General features: G+C 41.3%; 1 protein-coding gene across 4 annotated transcripts; it reads left to right on the top strand.

The window, feature by feature from the left end:
* The first annotated feature begins 161 nt into the window (after positions 1 to 161).
* Positions 162 to 15,891, top strand: cog1 (component of oligomeric golgi complex 1). Of its 4 annotated transcripts, none has more exons than XM_026325185.1 (16): positions 162 to 505; positions 1,491 to 1,738; positions 1,920 to 2,101; positions 3,967 to 4,143; positions 5,317 to 5,473; positions 6,221 to 6,431; positions 6,614 to 6,995; positions 8,991 to 9,439; positions 10,256 to 10,402; positions 10,498 to 10,659; positions 10,861 to 10,985; positions 11,431 to 11,539; positions 11,780 to 11,889; positions 12,791 to 12,872; positions 13,008 to 13,064; positions 15,700 to 15,823. In XM_026325185.1, exons 1-15 carry the CDS (start codon positions 200 to 202, stop codon positions 13,047 to 13,049), a joined length of 2,889 nt encoding a protein of 962 aa, XP_026180970.1. In that variant the 5' UTR covers positions 162 to 199; the 3' UTR covers positions 13,050 to 13,064; positions 15,700 to 15,823. The 4 variants fall into 4 exon arrangements, with proteins under 4 accessions (XP_026180970.1, XP_026180971.1, XP_026180969.1 ...); XM_026325186.1 differs by having other exon boundaries at positions 13,041 to 13,064; positions 15,700 to 15,805; XM_026325184.1 differs by lacking the exon at positions 13,008 to 13,064 and having other exon boundaries at positions 6,614 to 6,977; positions 15,700 to 15,891.
* The last annotated feature ends 512 nt before the right edge of the window (positions 15,892 to 16,403 follow it).

Genomic DNA, 16,403 nt, shown 5'->3' with positions numbered 1-16,403 from the left:
ATTATATTAGACAATATTATATTATAATATACTATAATTAATATAATATTATATTGCATTATATTATAATATAATATAATATTATATGTTATGTATTATAATAGTTTTTTTTTTTTGCTTACGTGGAAGCAGGACGTTTACTTCATCCGGTCTTCCGGGGTTGACTTCCTGCTACAGCTGAAGTTATTTTGGAGCTGCGATGGCTGAAGATCCTGCGTTGGCTCTTCGGGTCTCGGAGATTAAGAACCCCGCGGCTCTCTTCGAGCGATACAACACCGAGGAGATCCGCCGGATCGAACGCAAAGTCCGCGGGGAGATCGAGCAGAAGAAGGAGGAGCTGAGGCAGATGGTGGGGGAGCGCTACCGGGACCTGATTGACGCCGCCGACACCATCGGAGAGATGAGGCAGTGCTCAGAAAGCGTCGTCCAGTCCGTGCAGGACATGCACCGGTACTGCCAAGGGCTGAAACAAGGCAAGGCCATCGGGAGCAGCTGCAGCCTGGAGGTGAATGATTTGGCTACGAATACATTTTAGTGTGAAGTTACGCCTGAGGAACAGGCACACTGGAACACTCAACTCAGTTTTTAGAATTTATATTCACAAGCATTCACTCCAGTTATAACGACGCAAAACAGAGACGACCCAGCACTTTGAATATGTCTGTCTTTTACTTCCACGCCTCCCGTCCAGAGTTGAAACATGAAACTCCATTCAAACAAAGTGCTGCTGGTGGACCACGTCTGTGCCGAATTCACCAGAAGACTCAGTTAAACTATAAAGTGCCCGATCACTTGGTGTGTGAGGCGTGTGTTTTTGCTGATATACAAAGGAACATTAAAATATAATACTTTTCGATGAAAACTGGTGGCATGTTCTTAAAAAGGAGAGATCAAGTGAAATCAAAGTTTGTTTATAGCATGTGTAATAGAGCCGAAGTTGACCAAAGTGCTTCATAATATAAACATGGTAAAAAGAGACAGAGTAAAAGATAAAACATTAAGAACCAGAACTAAATGTTCAGAGAGATAACAAGGGGCTACTCCATGTAAAACTTTAAAAGCAAATAAGATATTAAAATCAATCCTAAAAGAAACTGGAAGCCAATGCAATGACCTCAGAACCGTGTGAATGTGTGTGAACTTAGAAGAGGAGCTGCAGCGTTTTGGGCTAACTAAAGTCTGGAAATAGTGGTTTTGGTGACTCCAGTGTAGGGGGCATTACAGGCATGAATAATTTTCTCAAGATAACATTTGGTCAGAAATGCACTATATATAATCAACAATAAACATTATAGATGATTCTTTACTGTCGGGTATTTCACCTGCAATGATCTAATACATCATAGTATTACTGTACATTGCTATATGTCTTGTGTTTGTACTTATCCTTATGTCTTTACTTCTCTCTAATTGAATCAGTACACATTTTCTTGTGAGTCTGTTTAGCCTGCTGCATATGAATATGCAGTGTGTCTGTCATCCTGTTGTAGAGCCAGAGGCAGTGGCAGGAGAAGTTCTACACCATGGCCTCTCAGATAAAGCTTCTTATAGAGATCCCAGAGCGCATCTGGAGTGCCATGGAGGCATCTCAGTACCTCCAGGCAACTCAGCTATACCTGCTGTGCTGTCACCTGCACAGTCTGCTGCAATTGGAGGTTGCTACAGCAGGCCACTACAGCCCTGTGCTGACCCGCTTCCCCATCCTGGTCCGCCAAGTAGCCACCACTGGGCACTTCAGGTAGTATATTTGTTATTTTTTTTATTTGTGTCTTTCTCATAAAATGTAATTCCTTCTAGTAATGTGGTGATTCTAAAAGAGGAATAAGTACACCTCAGAACTGACAAAAGTAGTAATGGATTCAGGTTTGCATAGATCCAGTTAGTGTGGGCTAGTTCATAAGCAACCTTTCCTTCCACAGGTCCACCATTCTGTTGGATAGCAGATCTGTTCTGCGAGGCCGGGCAGTGTCAGACCAGGCCATCGCTGAGGCCCTGGTGTCCACTATGTTGCTGGAGGACAGTTCACCTCGTCAGGCCCTGGCTGACTTCTTACTGGCCCGGAAAGCCTCCATCCATCAACTGCTCAACCAGCCACAACATGGTAATGTACCATTTGTAACACCTAGAAATACATACATATTTAAATGTCATTGTGTGCCATATTATTTTTATGCAGAAGGCATGAAACAAGAAGACTTTTACTGGGACGCATGTGTCTGTATATGTATACAGTATCTCACAGAAGTGAGTACACCCCTCACATTTTTGTAAATAGTTTTTTTTATATCTTTTCATGTGACAACACTGAAGAAATGACACTTTGCTACAATGTAAAGTAGTGAGTGTACAGCTTGTATAACAGTATAAATTTGCTGTCCCCTCAAAATAACTCAACACACAGCCATTAATATCTAAACCGCTGGCAACAAAAGTGAGTACACCCCTAAGTGAAAATGTCCAAATTGGGCCCAAAGTGTCAATATTTTGTGTGACCACCATTATTTTCCAGCACTGCCCTAACCCTCTTGGGCATGGAGTTCACCAGAGCTTCACAGGTTGCCACTGGAATCCTCTTCCACTCCTCCATGATGACATCACAGAGATGGTGGATGTTAGAGACCTTGCGCTCCTCCACCTTCCGTTTGAGGATGCCCCACAGATGCTCAATAGGGTTTAGGTCTGGAGACATGCTTGGCTAGTCCATCACCTTTACCCTCAGCTTCTTTAGCAAGGCAGTGGTCATCTTGGAGGTGTGTTTGGGGTCGTTACCATGCTGGAATACTGCCCTGTGGCCCAGTCTCCGAAGGGAGGGGATCATGCTATGCTTCACTATGTAACAGTACATGTTGGCATTCATGGTTGCCTCAATGAACTGTAGCTCCCCAGTGCCGGCAGCACTCATGCAGCCCCAGACCATGACACTCCCACCATCATGCTTGGCTGTAGGCAAGACACACTTTTCTTTGTACTCCTCACCTGGTTGCTGCCAGACACTCTTGACACCATCTGAACCAAATAAGTTTATCTTGGTCTCATCAGACCACAGGACACGGTTCCAGTAATCCATGTCCTTAGTCTGCTTGTCTTCAGCAAACTCTTAGCGTAGCGGGCTTTCTTGTGCATCGTATTTAGAAGGGGCTTCCTTCTGGGACAACAGCCATGCAGACCAATTTGATGCAGTGTGCGGCGTATGGTCTGAGCACTGACAGGCTGACCCCCCACCCCTTGAACCTCTGCAGCAATGCTGGCAGCACTCATATGTCTATTTGGTCGACCATGGCGAGGCCTGTTCTGAGTGGAACCTGTCCTGTTAAACCGCTGTATGGTCTTGGCCACCGTGCTGCAGCTCAGTTTCTGGGTCTTGGCAATCTTCTTATAGCCTAGGCCATCTTTATGTAGAGCAACAATTCTTTTTTTTCAGATCCTCTGAGAGTTCTTTGCCATGAGGTGCCATGTTGAACTTCCAGTGACCAGTATGAGAGACTGAGAGCAATAACACCAAATCTAACACACCTGCTCCCCATTCACACCTGAGACCTTGTAACACTAACGAGTCACATGACACCGGGGAGGGAAAATGGCTAATTGGGCCCAATTTGGACATTTTCACTTAGGGGTGTACTCACTTTTGTTGCCAGCGGTTTAGACATTAATGGCTGTGTGTTGAGTTATTTTGAGGGGACAGCAAATTTACACTGTTATACAAGCTGTACACTCACTACTTTACATTGTAGCCAAGGGTCATTTCTTCAGTGTTGTCACATGAAAAGATATAATAAACTATTTACAAAAATGTGAGGGGTGTACTCACTTCTGTGAGATACTGTATATATAAAAATAATATGGCACACAATTTTATATATATATATATATATATATATATATATATATATACACACACACATACACACACACACACACACACACACACACACACACTGTAAATATATTTATATTATCATCCAGGTGTGGGGATTAAGGCCCAGGTGTGCAGCCTGGTGGACCTGCTGGTGACCACTCTGTTCCAGGCCTATGCTGTCTTCTACCTGCCCCCAGAAGGCGACCCCAAGCTGGGGGACGGAGCGCTGAGCTGTGGCATGCTCTTCTCTATTCTAGAGAACGTCACTTCTGCCACACCTGCAGGTGATTCTGGGACATACTGGAAGTCAGGACACTTTTTGTGATTTCCTTACTAAGATTAATGTAACACAACCTTAGACAGGAATAGCCTCTTGTTTGTCTTGTTGAAATCTCATCTTTTCTTTCTCAGTTCCCACAGTGAAATAACATGAGGTATTTTGTCACTCCTGTTTATATCTTTTCCATTTTGGAAGGTGTCATGTTTGACAGTTCTGAAATGGAAAAGGTGTGGTTTTCTGTTTTATAAATCTTCTTGTATTTCCGTATACTATCTGAGAGGATGACTTGCTTCACTAGTTAACAGTCTATCTCTCAAAACATTCCCCTGTAACAAAGGTTCCACCTACTTTTACTTTAATTGTGCATCTCTCTGTTACCTTTCATATGTTTTTTCTAGGGATGTCCCAATCTAGGTTTTTTTCCCTGATACTGAGCCATTTACATTTTTAATAGTGAAACTAGAACACTCAAAAAGAGTAATGTAATCACAGTCCCACTTCAAAGTAGCGTCATAGTTTAACACTGACAGAAGCAAGAAATCCACATCCAATTCTGCTTAGTGCCACATTATGGTAAACTGTGATGAGTGAACTCCCTGTATTCTGTAGTTTATTTTGTAGGTGTTGTATCAAATTAGCAGTATTGATCTTTGTTACTGCCTCCTCATGAAATGCTCATATTTCAGGAATTACAAATGACCACTTAACACTTTTTGTTTTCTAATTTCAAATATTTCCACACTGCAGACATTTTAACCATGTTGTGCTGCAGATTGTACTCTGTTTAACACCTGCGTGAAAGCTGATGAGAAACAGGATCGGTCGTAGGTTCATCTTTATACTAATCTAGTAAAAAAATGCCTTGATCAGACCCCAATCTTTGAGTTCAGATCAGGACATCCCTAGTTAATTTTTTTCACAGAAACAGAGAAATTTTGCTAATTCCATGTTTATACAAATGTTTTACAGTCTGTATTTTATAGGTTGAGTTATGATGCCTGGAAAAGGTTTGATGCAGTTGTCATTTAAAGTACTTAAATACAGTGCATTATGTGTAAAATAAGAAAATCCAATATCAGATGTTAAATCCATTCATAGATTCCGAAGCACAAAAATCCATAGTTAACAAAAATGTTAACTTGATATAAAGTCTCATCCACTCGGTTTGTCTGTTTAGCTAAAGGCAGGAAGGTGCTGCAGGAAGGGACGAGTACAGGTAGCTGTTTCAAATACCTGCCTCCATCCGTCACTGAGTTCCAGCCCGCCCTTCGCACCCTGGCTAAGCCAATCCAGAGAGAGCAGCTCCGGGATGCCTTACAACAATGGATCAATACGTAAGGAAGCTACTTGTTTTTTTCCATATTTGTTGTTTCTATTATGAATGTACAGTAAAACAAGGAAATCGCATGTCAGAATGAAGAAAGCAGAATCAGAGCCAGAGTCATGCTTTGTCTGTGGATTGGAAATAAAGTTCAGTTCTCCACTGGCCAAAAGCAAAGATACCACAGCAGGACCAGAGAAGCAGGCTTCTTGTCAATTTGGCTTTTACCTGGAGGAGTATTAGCTGGCTGATCTACATAAATGCAAACACAGTCATCTGATTGGCTTTTTCCCCATAAATGGGTGCATAACAAAAAACAAAATGACTGGAAATAAATATTGAATGAAACAACCTAATATTGGAAAATAATCTAATTGTGAGTTGTTTTTTTTAGTTCCCTCTTTTCTGTGTTAGTCACTAAAAAAAAGTTAATACTGATAATAAAAAGACCAACACGTAATGGCACATAGCATAGTGCCAAATCACAGGAAAAAGAAGGGAGAAACAGAAGAAACCTCCAGCAGAACCAAACTGGGAGCTGTGTTACTGCTGGTAGATGCACAATTATTTGAAGAATTAAACTTTATTATTGTTGTTAGTATTATTTTGAATCAGCAACCGTAGAGCTTTGAGTGATCAGTTACAGTCAGCACATTACATGGTTTTGCAATACCATGAGAGCCTGCCTTAATTTTAAAACCAGCTCTTTTTTAAAACCAGCCTTTAATCCATGCCTCTCCAATGTCTCCCCCATTCACAGCTGTAAGGAGGACATTTGCCGTGGTGTTGGCAGCCTTCTGGTATATGTCAAGAGCCTGAAGGGACTGGCGGCCATTAGAGATGCTGTGTGGGATCTCTTGTCCACGGACTCCATCAGTCAACACTGGAACACTGTGTGCCAACAGGTGCTGGAGCGCCCTCTACCGATCTGGGATGACTTTCTGCAGCAGCTCTTCCTTCAGCGCCTTCAGGTTAGTGCTCTCTAGCTTTGTGAATCGTCAAACAGTTAACAGTTTCTAAATAGGACTAACCATTGACATGGTATGTATTCATGCCTTCTTAAAGTTTTTTATTGTTTATACATTAGCACAACCCAAATTGTTGTACTCAAATGATTCGTTCCTTCAGTGATTTCTTCTTCCCATTCACCAAGGCCATCACCAAGGAAGAAACTGAAGCCATCTCAGTGAGTTCTGTTCAACTCCTCACCTCAGCTCTGAGGGATCTGGAGGGCCAGACCATACATACTTCTGTAGGTACCAACCATGGCTCTAGCCATGGGGCGCAGTATGAGGTAGATGTTGCCTCCTTCCTATGGTTGGAGTCTCCAGGGGACCTGCTAAGTGATGCAGGGTGGGTCAGTGTGACCCAGCGTGATCAGCAGCAGCAGAGGAGTGCCCTGGCCATGAAGACTCAGGCCCTAACACCTTATGTTCAGAACTTCTGCTCTTCCATGGATGCAAAGCTGAAGGCCAGGCTCGATGACCTCCAGTATTACCTTCCCTCACAGGACACAGGTGGGCGCAGTTCACATGGTAAATGGTCTTATATTTTGTATAGCGCTTTTTGACACTCCAGAGCACTCAAAGCACTTTTACACTATTTGTCCATTCACTCACACACTCATATACCGCTGCATCAGCCACCAGAGGCAACTTGATGCTTGGGGTTCAGTGCCTTGCCCAAGGACACTTTGATCTGTGGACTAGTGAAGCCAAGGATTGAACCACCAACCCTCTGGTTCATGGTTGACCTACAGCCACCCCAAATCTGATCTGCAAAACTATAATTAGTGCATGCAACGTATCTACGTATATAGTTTGGCTTTTCTTAGAACTTTACTATACTTCTGGAGTTACTAAATTTTGAAAGGGCTTGAGGTCTATGCCATCATGCCATGACTGGGGTTTATCCTCTGGAAATGAAAAGCAACCTGTTTTTCTAGCAGTTCAGCACTATTTATCTTATATACAAAGAAAGCGAAAAAGGTTGATATTATAAGTAGGTGTTAGTAAGGCAGTCAGCATGTTACATTCTTGTATTTCCTGTGTATAGGTGAAATCTATTGCCAGGTAGAGGAGTTTAAGGGAACAAACCTAATAATGTGCAGTGGTTTTCAACATGCTGTCATGAACCAAAGTGTTTGTCAGTGGAAACCTTTGAGATGGATGCTCAACAAAGGTCAGGTGATGTTCTAGGCACGTGCAGTGGTCTTACTCGGCCTGTCACAATAATTACATTATCACCTTATTGTATGATATATGGACATGATTTCGATAGCCCTTGCTGATCTTGATATTGCCCACTGCATTTTCCTGCCTGTTTGTTTACATCTGAATGAATGTCATTAACATTTCAGCCAGTTGCTCTGCTTCTGTCGTCCTGTCTTGTAAGCCATCAGTCTGTTACTTTGTTGGCTTTCTAATTGCCAACATTTGATCATTGGCTCTTAATCGTTTTAATAGGGCTCTTTTACAGCATCTGCAGAAGGTCAGCCAGAGAATTTGAAACAATAAGTAGACTTTGAAGACTTTTTTTCTAAGCCAAATTCCACTGCTCCAGTGAGGGCACATTTTGGCTTTAAGCCTAATGAGAGAGTAGAGCCCTTTGACGTGAACCAGTCGGTAAGTCAACTTTGTTTAAAAACAGCGACAAAAAAGTGGCAATACAACTAACGTAACAGTTCATCACAGACTTTGGGTGCTGGGAGCAAAAACCCCAGCTGGAGAAGGAGCTGGACCTTCCCAACAGACTACAGATGCCTTTGCCCAACAGTGGAAATATAAATGTGACAGCATACTCACAGATGGTGTACCTCACCATATAACTAAAGACATGCAGCCATTATGTGATCATATTGTATTTGTTTTATTAATTTTGGATTTTTAATTCTATGAAATTCTAATTCTAATATCTGACTTCTTAGAATTAAAAAAAATTAAGTGTTCTTTGAAGGGTGTACTAAGGGTGTTACCATGCTATTATACTGTCGTCATGTCATTGGTAGAAAATGCCAATAATGTCCTCTATCACAATTGTTCTAGGGACAATAAATTGGCAATGAAAATTAGATATTGTGACAGGCCTTGGTCTGACCACCATATTCTAGATACCAGCGCTCAAGGAATGGTATTGTTGGTCTTTTGACCAGTCAGTTCACTTTGGTCCAGGCTGCACTTTCTAAAGAGCTACTGAATGGACTGGCTACAAATATCTATGGTCCCCATTGCAATCTTATGACTAGATGGTTTGCTGTAAAGTTTCATAGGGATTTGAGGACTCCAGATTTTGAGTCCTAGGGACTATGCTGATCCCATCACTTTTCACCCAGTTTCACTAGAAGGCTGATATTGTACACTAAATTACGTACATATATTCATGGCTTATAAATGATGTATACTGTTTACTTGGTAAAGTTTGGACAGTGCCACTAGCAAGCCAACATTATTGGTTCGAGATAATCATTAAAATTTGTAGAGGCATGTTTTGATATAGTGATAAATGTTTATTGTCTGTGCTGTGCTTGGCAGGGTCTGACTCCATCTCAGTCTTCTCCACTGGCTCTGCTAAGGGCTCATCAGCATCCTCATTTAATCGCTTCACAGACTCACCAGCTGTGGAAGAAGCTTTATGTGACGGCTGTCTGGGCTGTGTTCGCCACATCCTGTCCTACATCCGCTCTGAACTTGTTGCAGCCTCACCAGACCCCAGCCCCACCTGCCTTAGTTCAGTCCTTTTCCTGGGCAGATTGTGCCAGTCCATGGGTGAACTATGTCCCAGTCTAAAGCGTTGCATCCTGGGAAAACAGAATGAGTCTGAGGCCACAGCCAAGGGGACACCCAGGCAAGGCAAAAAGCTGAGCAAAGCCAGGGCCACCATGGAGGTCAGCCCCACCCAGGCCAAATGGGAAGGTCTGAAGGAGGAGCTTCTGAAATGCAGTATGGAGGCCTTCCGAATCTGGAGCTCCACCCTGTCCAAAGTCAGATACTCTCAGAAATGTAGACCTATATCTGGGACATTTTATTTTGTGCAGTATTTAGTTTGAGATCTGTGCTGAGGAGTGGCAGAGACAAAACACAGATTACACAGGATTGCAGGGATCAATAAGCAGTAGAATTTGAGCATCAAGTTTAATTTTTTTGGAATAATATGTATAACTAAATATTCTGAGGGAAATTTCTCATTTCTCACAATGCAGACATACAGTATAAGTTTTTGTTAACGTGTTGGCAAACAAGTATTTAATTCAGCAAATGCAGACAGCTCAGGTGTCCTCATATGACCTACATAATTTGAGGAGAATCAGTAGAGGAGCAAAATGCACCAATTTTATATATATTTATATATATATATTTAAACATTTTATATTAATCTGCTGTTTTGTCTTGTTTCATCCAAGCAACAATCTAAAACCCACAGGGATTTATTATGTGAATGCAAACTGAAACAGAGAAAAGCAATAAATCCTTATAAAGACAAAGCTGCAACCCAAGAACATTAGCATTTTTGCTTATAAAATGTTGTAAATGATTCTGAGAATTATTTAGAAACCAAACCAGAGTTAAAATATACACATATATATCCATTAGTTAGGCCAGCTATGTTGTAAAGGTTCATGGTTGAACGAAGTCAATCCCAGCTGTCTTTGGTGACCTACCCTCTCGCCCATCTATTACAGGCTGACACACAGGCAGCCACTTATTCACACACAGAGCTTGTTCCAGTGTCATCAAATAGACAAAATGTGTTAATGCAGTTTAAGATGGCTTATTTACACAGTGCTGTGTTGTGACAGGTGCTGCTGGATAAGTTTGGTTCAGTGCTGCATGCTGAGTCTGCTGGTGCCATCCTAACAGCAGCAACAAACTGGGAGGATCTGGAGATCCAAGAAGAGGCAGAGTCAGGAAGTAGTGTCACATCCAAAATCCGTCTTCCAGTCCAGGTCACCTGCTCAGCATTACCTCTAACATAGACAGAGAGCACTTTGATTTTTGGTTTCATTCAAAGAGCTGATGTGAAAATTTGTGTTTTCTGCAGCCATCTTGGTTTGTTCAGTCACTCCTCTTCAAGCTGTGCGTGGAGGTGAACAGGGTGGGAGGACACGCCTTGCCCCGGCCCACCCTGCAGGAGCTGCTCCAGGACTGTCTGACTCAGGCCCTGCACCACTACCACAGCCTTTCACAGCAGCCCCGCAGCAGGGTAACTGGTATACAGACACACACAAAATGTTGCAGGCAAGGGCAGTTTTATGTTGTATGTTGAGTAAAAACAGTGCATCTCCAGCCTTGAAACAGAAGTATCATTTGTTAAGTAAGGAAAAAGCAGTGGCAGAATTTATTAGGATCACCATTACCTTCATGAATTTTTTTGCTTTGTTTCCTATGCCTATCCATCCTCCAGAAGGATGTATTCCCTATGACTCAGAACAGAGCCTTGCAAATGTTGTTTGACCTTCGTTATCTCAACACCACACTCAGTAGCAGAATGGAGGAGAGCAAGAGCTCCCGATTACCTCAAGACTCCAGGTATGAATCTCCATTACAGATTTGTGACATGCAGCCATTCTGCTTTGATGACAAGTCAAGAGACCGATGATATCAGGGCTGTTTTTCCGTTTTATATTTTGTAATCATGGGACAGCATGGTGGTGCACTGTCAAATCACAGCAAGAAGGTTCTGGGTGTAAATCTGCCAAATGATCGTAGCCTTTCTGTGTGAAGTTTACATGTTCTCCCCATGTCTGCGTGAGTTTGCACCGGGTAGGCTGGCTTCCTCCCACATTCCAAAGACATGCACCTTATCTAAATTGGCCATAGGTTATCTCGCTGTGTCAACCCTGTGATTGACTGGGCTGCACCCTTCCTGTTTTATACCTTATACTAGGAATTTTTGCCAGCTGTATGTCCTATTGTTGCAATATTATTAAGAAGCTCTTTGAGGGCAATAAACATCATGCTATGTCTTTTCCAGATTCCACAAAGTCTGTGATTGGCTGGAGAGTTTTATTGACCCATTTGACCTGGATGTGTTCACACCTCTGTTGAATGCCAACCTTAACCGCTTGTCACAGAGGACCTCGGTACTGTCAGCCCTTTAATATAAATAACACATACAAAACAAAATTTCTTGTAGGTTGATAAACAGGGAAACATGAGTAGGTGTATAGACCTTTGTTCACATTAGTACTGAGATGATTAGCTACAAAGAGTTGAAATGCCAAAATTAACTAATGTTGTCTACGTGTAACAGAAAACATAATATGCAGGGTCACTTCTGTTCACTCACATTGTTAATAGTTTGATGTGACATTGTGTTTCAGATGCTGCTGGGACTGTTGACAGGCTCAGAAAAGCAGTTTGCCTCACGGAGCAGCAGTGTCAATTCCCAAGAGCCTTACAACATCCTGCCACTGGCAAGCAACCAGATCAGGTCAGAGATCAACAGTAGCTCATAGTGAATCTCAGGTGCTCTGTGTACCATTAATAAGTCATTAATGACCACATTAAATTAATAACCTTAGTACAATTTGCAGAAACACAGCACAGAGGCACTAATCATAGCAGCACAGGAACAGGCCCTGAGCACAAGATCAATAGAGGCTGGGGTCTACCACACCAGGCAGGACCCCAGGTGCAGGCTGTGCAAAGATGCCCCTGAGACAATCCAGTGTAAGATACTAGCAGGCAGAGCATACATGGAACGCCATAACCAAGTGGCCGTCATAGCGTACAGGAACATCTGTGCCGAGTATGAGCTGGAGGTCCCAAGGTCAAAATGGGACACACCTCCAAAGGTGAGGGAGAATGACCGAGCTAAGATCCTGTGGGACTTCCAGATACAGACCGACAAACAGGTGATGGCTAACCACCGGACATAATAGTGGTGGACAAACAGCAGAAGAAAGCCGTAGTGGTAGATGTAGCGATCCCAAGTGATTAACTTCGGGTTTTTTAGGTATTACCACAGGTAATATCCTAAAAAACCCGAAAGTTAAGGTTGACATGGATCTCATGTCAGATAAAACAGAGTCTGTCTGCTCAGGGAGATACAAGTTACTATGTCAATTGACCTGAGAAGCATAAACCTTTTACTGGACAACTGATTATCTGACCACACAAGAAGGCTCCACCACTGTCCACATAACAGTGTAAAAACTGTTTGATTATGGAAAACGGGGCGTTTACTCTTCTCCGCTTCCGACAATTACATCTGTTGCCAACTGTAATAATTGATTTTTATCAATTTTATCGATTTGTTGTTATATAGCAAATATATTTACTGGAAAAACATAATATTTTTCTAATCACCACCATGAATCTGTCCTCTGCAGGTTCGGGTTACTGCCTCTGAGCATGTCAAACATGCGCAAATCCAAATCAGCCTCTAGGAGTTCTGATGCACCCCACCAGCTGGTGAGTAACAGAGCTGGGACGAAGCTGCTCTGTATCTGAGTTCTGTGTAGGAAGTTACAGTTTTGTTGTTTCATTTACTGACAACCACAGTGTACCTTCACTTCTCTGTTTTCACTGTCTTGTTCCATTTGGGAGAAATGTTATCTGTTACGCCCTCTGCCTTCCCAGCATTTCTGAGTGCAAGAAACCCAGGCAAGTTCATCAGTGTGGTATTATATTTGTTTGTATGTGTGTGTTGGTTAGGTTGCTAATGGTGTATTTGCAGTGTGAGTGCATTACTGACTGACTGCTGAGTTTGGATGGCAGAACACTACAGAATGTTCTGCTCTGATTGGACTAAGAAAGTAGCTTAGGGTCAGACTACTGAGAGGAAAATTTCATTGGGCAGCAGCACAGCAGTCGTGAGCTTTGGCTTCCATACCTGCTTGACTGGCCTATTCCGATCTTGAGGTACACACATTATAAGTGACATTTGTGTTAAGGTCAGCAGAAGCAACAGTTGTCTGTCTCTGCACAAGTTTGGATTCTTCACGATCGCCTTTTAGCTTCCCCATTAAAGAAATACTCTTGACAGTTTGGGAAACGTTCTTGTTTGTTATCTTACCAGCATAAAATAGCCATAGGGAGGGATGGAGTTTGATGTTGTTAGAGAAATTAAAATGTTACCCTCAAGTTTGTTAATCTGCTTTACTTTAATGTAAGTCAAAAACATTGTTGAGTAGGGCCTGTTACCTCGTCTCTTCCTAAGGTCAGTCTGTTCTGACCTTCACTTTCTGATAAGACACTTAGTATCGAAACCCAGATGTTTTGCAGTTTCATGGGAAACTGCCTCCTCTTTCTTCTTTTATCACATGACTGTTTGTATCATAGTATTAAAATGATGTGCTGCCCAGCTAAGAGCCAGTGACCCTCATGCTGTACCAAGGTGCTGTGTGACTGTTACTCCTTGCAAGTAAAACTTCTATATAATCTTACCGAAGTTCGTCCTCTGAGTCTATTTGTTAAAAAGAATTTACCTAACAGATGTCTTGTTATCACATCTGAATCCAGTTTATAATCTGCCTGTCAAATCCAAATGCTTCTGAATGCTGAGTAGTTTGTTAGTTTTCTCAACATAACAAACCTAAAATGTTTTGTATAACAATTGACAAGGTGATATTTCAGAATTGAGATTTTTATGACCATGTTAAAAACAAAATTGGTCACTTTAATTGTGATTATAGATTAATTACTATACTAGTGTGACTCTGACATATAAGTATTACATTACTGTCAAACCTAAACAATGGACATTCTGCTCAGTTGACAATTATTAACACTGTCATCAATCATTTTTCCATTTATTGTATTAGCTATTGATTATACTTGATCATTCTGCTACCAGAAGCTGAACTGGTTATTGCACTCCTATAGGTCCCAGTATAATGCAAGTTCTTACTTAAACATGTTGGATGCCAGATAAATATCTAACTAAATAAAGGACTTTTTTTGTTCAAACTTTGATATGTCACAGAATACAGAATATATTTGGCTACAACAGCATCACTGAGTTTGTAGCATCAGCGAGACTAAGAGAATATAGAATATAAACAGATCATAAATGACAGATTTGATAAGGGGCTCGATTGACCATGAAGCTTTAGCTGTTTATTTTACTCACTTGGAACTGAATCCAAAATAGTTATTGTCCAGTAAAAACTGATGTTTTTACTTTTATTACTTTCCTCTTAATGTTCAACTTTGTGCTAAGCTAGGCTAAACATGTCCCATGTGTGTACACTAAAATACTGTACTGGATAGTACTTCAGTTCTTGGCTCAGGTGTTCTATGATAAGACTAGCAATGACAGTGTAAATTTTGCTGGCACTAATTACTGTGTTGTCCTTTTGAAACAGAGTAATCCCCAGTTCAAAACAGCTTTGGGGCTGTAAGGGTTCTCATTTTCTTTACTTTGACTTTGACATAATAAGTCTCACTAAACATTTTGCATGCTTGACAGTAGATTTCATGTAACCTCAGACAATTTGATTTTTAGGTAACCTTTCAGCTCTGCAGCTAAGCGTTTCAAGATAATGCTAAACATCTACTACAGTCCCTCAAGCTTTGAAGTGTTGGTATGGTGTATCAGAGAGCCAGCATCACCGTTGTGTGGATTATATTGCTTTTACTGCACTAAAACTGTTGGTGGTAGCAATTCCTTTTACTGTCCTTACCATAATTAGTCATTTTCAGACACCTCATACACCTCTCCTGCTTTCAGAGCCAGTTTTATTTTGATCAACAACAAAATAGTACCTTTGTACAGGCCTAACACAGCAGGCAGAGAATCAGGCCATGACTTGCAATATTAACATTAGCATGTTAGTATATGCGACACAAATATGCGACACACTTGCTTCATTGCTCACATTGTTAGGTGTAACAGAAGGCAAGCATGCTTTGAAGGAATTTAAGTGTTTGATCATAATTATAAGTCATGTTCCATGATGTTTTCAACCACAATAATCATAGCATGAAATAATAACAGAACATGCCCAGTTGACATCTACTGGGACACAGGCATTTTGATCCCTCGAAGGATCATAAAACTCACCCTCACGGATAAGACTTTAAAATTGGAAACAACAGTATCAGGCAAATGTAAAAGAAGTTTCGATTTACTCCTACCAAAAAGGTGTCTTCACAATACTAAGCTTGTAAAACCAAAGCTACTGCCTGGGTCAATGAACAATGGTACTATATGTTGTCTTCAATTACCAGTTAACATAAGCAACAGGAGAATCCCTCAAATCTCAATAAACCCGATGTTTTCTCCTTCCCCCCTCAGGCTCCTTCATCCACTGCAGTAGAGAGAGAGGACCGCTTCCTGCCAGGCAGCCTTTTCAGACAGCTGGCCAATCAGGATGAAGACACAGCAGCTCCTTCGCTATTCAAACTCAGCTGGCTGTCCAGCATGGCCAAATAACCCTTTGCTGATTGAATCATATATATATATAGTAAATATACTTTTTGTCTTTTGCCTTGTGCCTCTGGTGTTATTTCATTCACTTCATTCATTCATCCATGCAGGTGGGACTAAACATACAGTAAGAGTTGATTGCAGTGTGTGTTTTGTTTTATTTTTTTTTTTTCATGCTGGACTTGTTGGCCACCCATGACTTGGTCTTTCCTGTCGCACGGTTGAGTCCAGTTTCACTCACCACTGACTTCATACTGATATTAGCACATGCACCATTCTGACCTGCCGCTTTGTATATACGGCACCAGAGTAACTCACAATGTTGCAGCTCCCTTATGACAAACTGGCCCATTTAAAACACATTTTATTTAATTATCTCTTTATTTTTTTTATTAACATAATTCTTACTTATTAACTTTAAAAGCTACAATATTGTCAATTTACACAAGAGTGAGATTAATCACCTGAGTATCCCTTCATTCTGTTAGCAGACTTGGTTTTGGAAAAAAACATTTAATAAGTTAATAATTATGGTAATCATTTATTTAATGTGTTGGTTACTGTGGAATGAA

This window comes from Mastacembelus armatus, chromosome 8, assembly GCF_900324485.2.
Source record: "Mastacembelus armatus chromosome 8, fMasArm1.2, whole genome shotgun sequence".
Taxonomy (NCBI): domain Eukaryota; kingdom Metazoa; phylum Chordata; class Actinopteri; order Synbranchiformes; family Mastacembelidae; genus Mastacembelus; species Mastacembelus armatus.
This window is presented reverse-complemented; position numbering and strand designations above follow the sequence as displayed.

Excerpts from the sequence above, each read along its gene's own strand:
- cog1 (XM_026325182.1), top strand. The coding sequence starts at position 200 with ATGGCTGAAGATCCTGCGTTGGCTCTTCGGGTCTCGGAGATTAAGAAC. Across the intron at positions 1,739-1,919 it reads GCCACCACTGGGCACTTCAG|GTCCACCATTCTGTTGGATA; the intron begins GTAGTATATTTG and ends TTCCTTCCACAG. Across the intron at positions 4,144-5,316 it reads CACTTCTGCCACACCTGCAG|CTAAAGGCAGGAAGGTGCTG; the intron begins GTGATTCTGGGA and ends TTGTCTGTTTAG.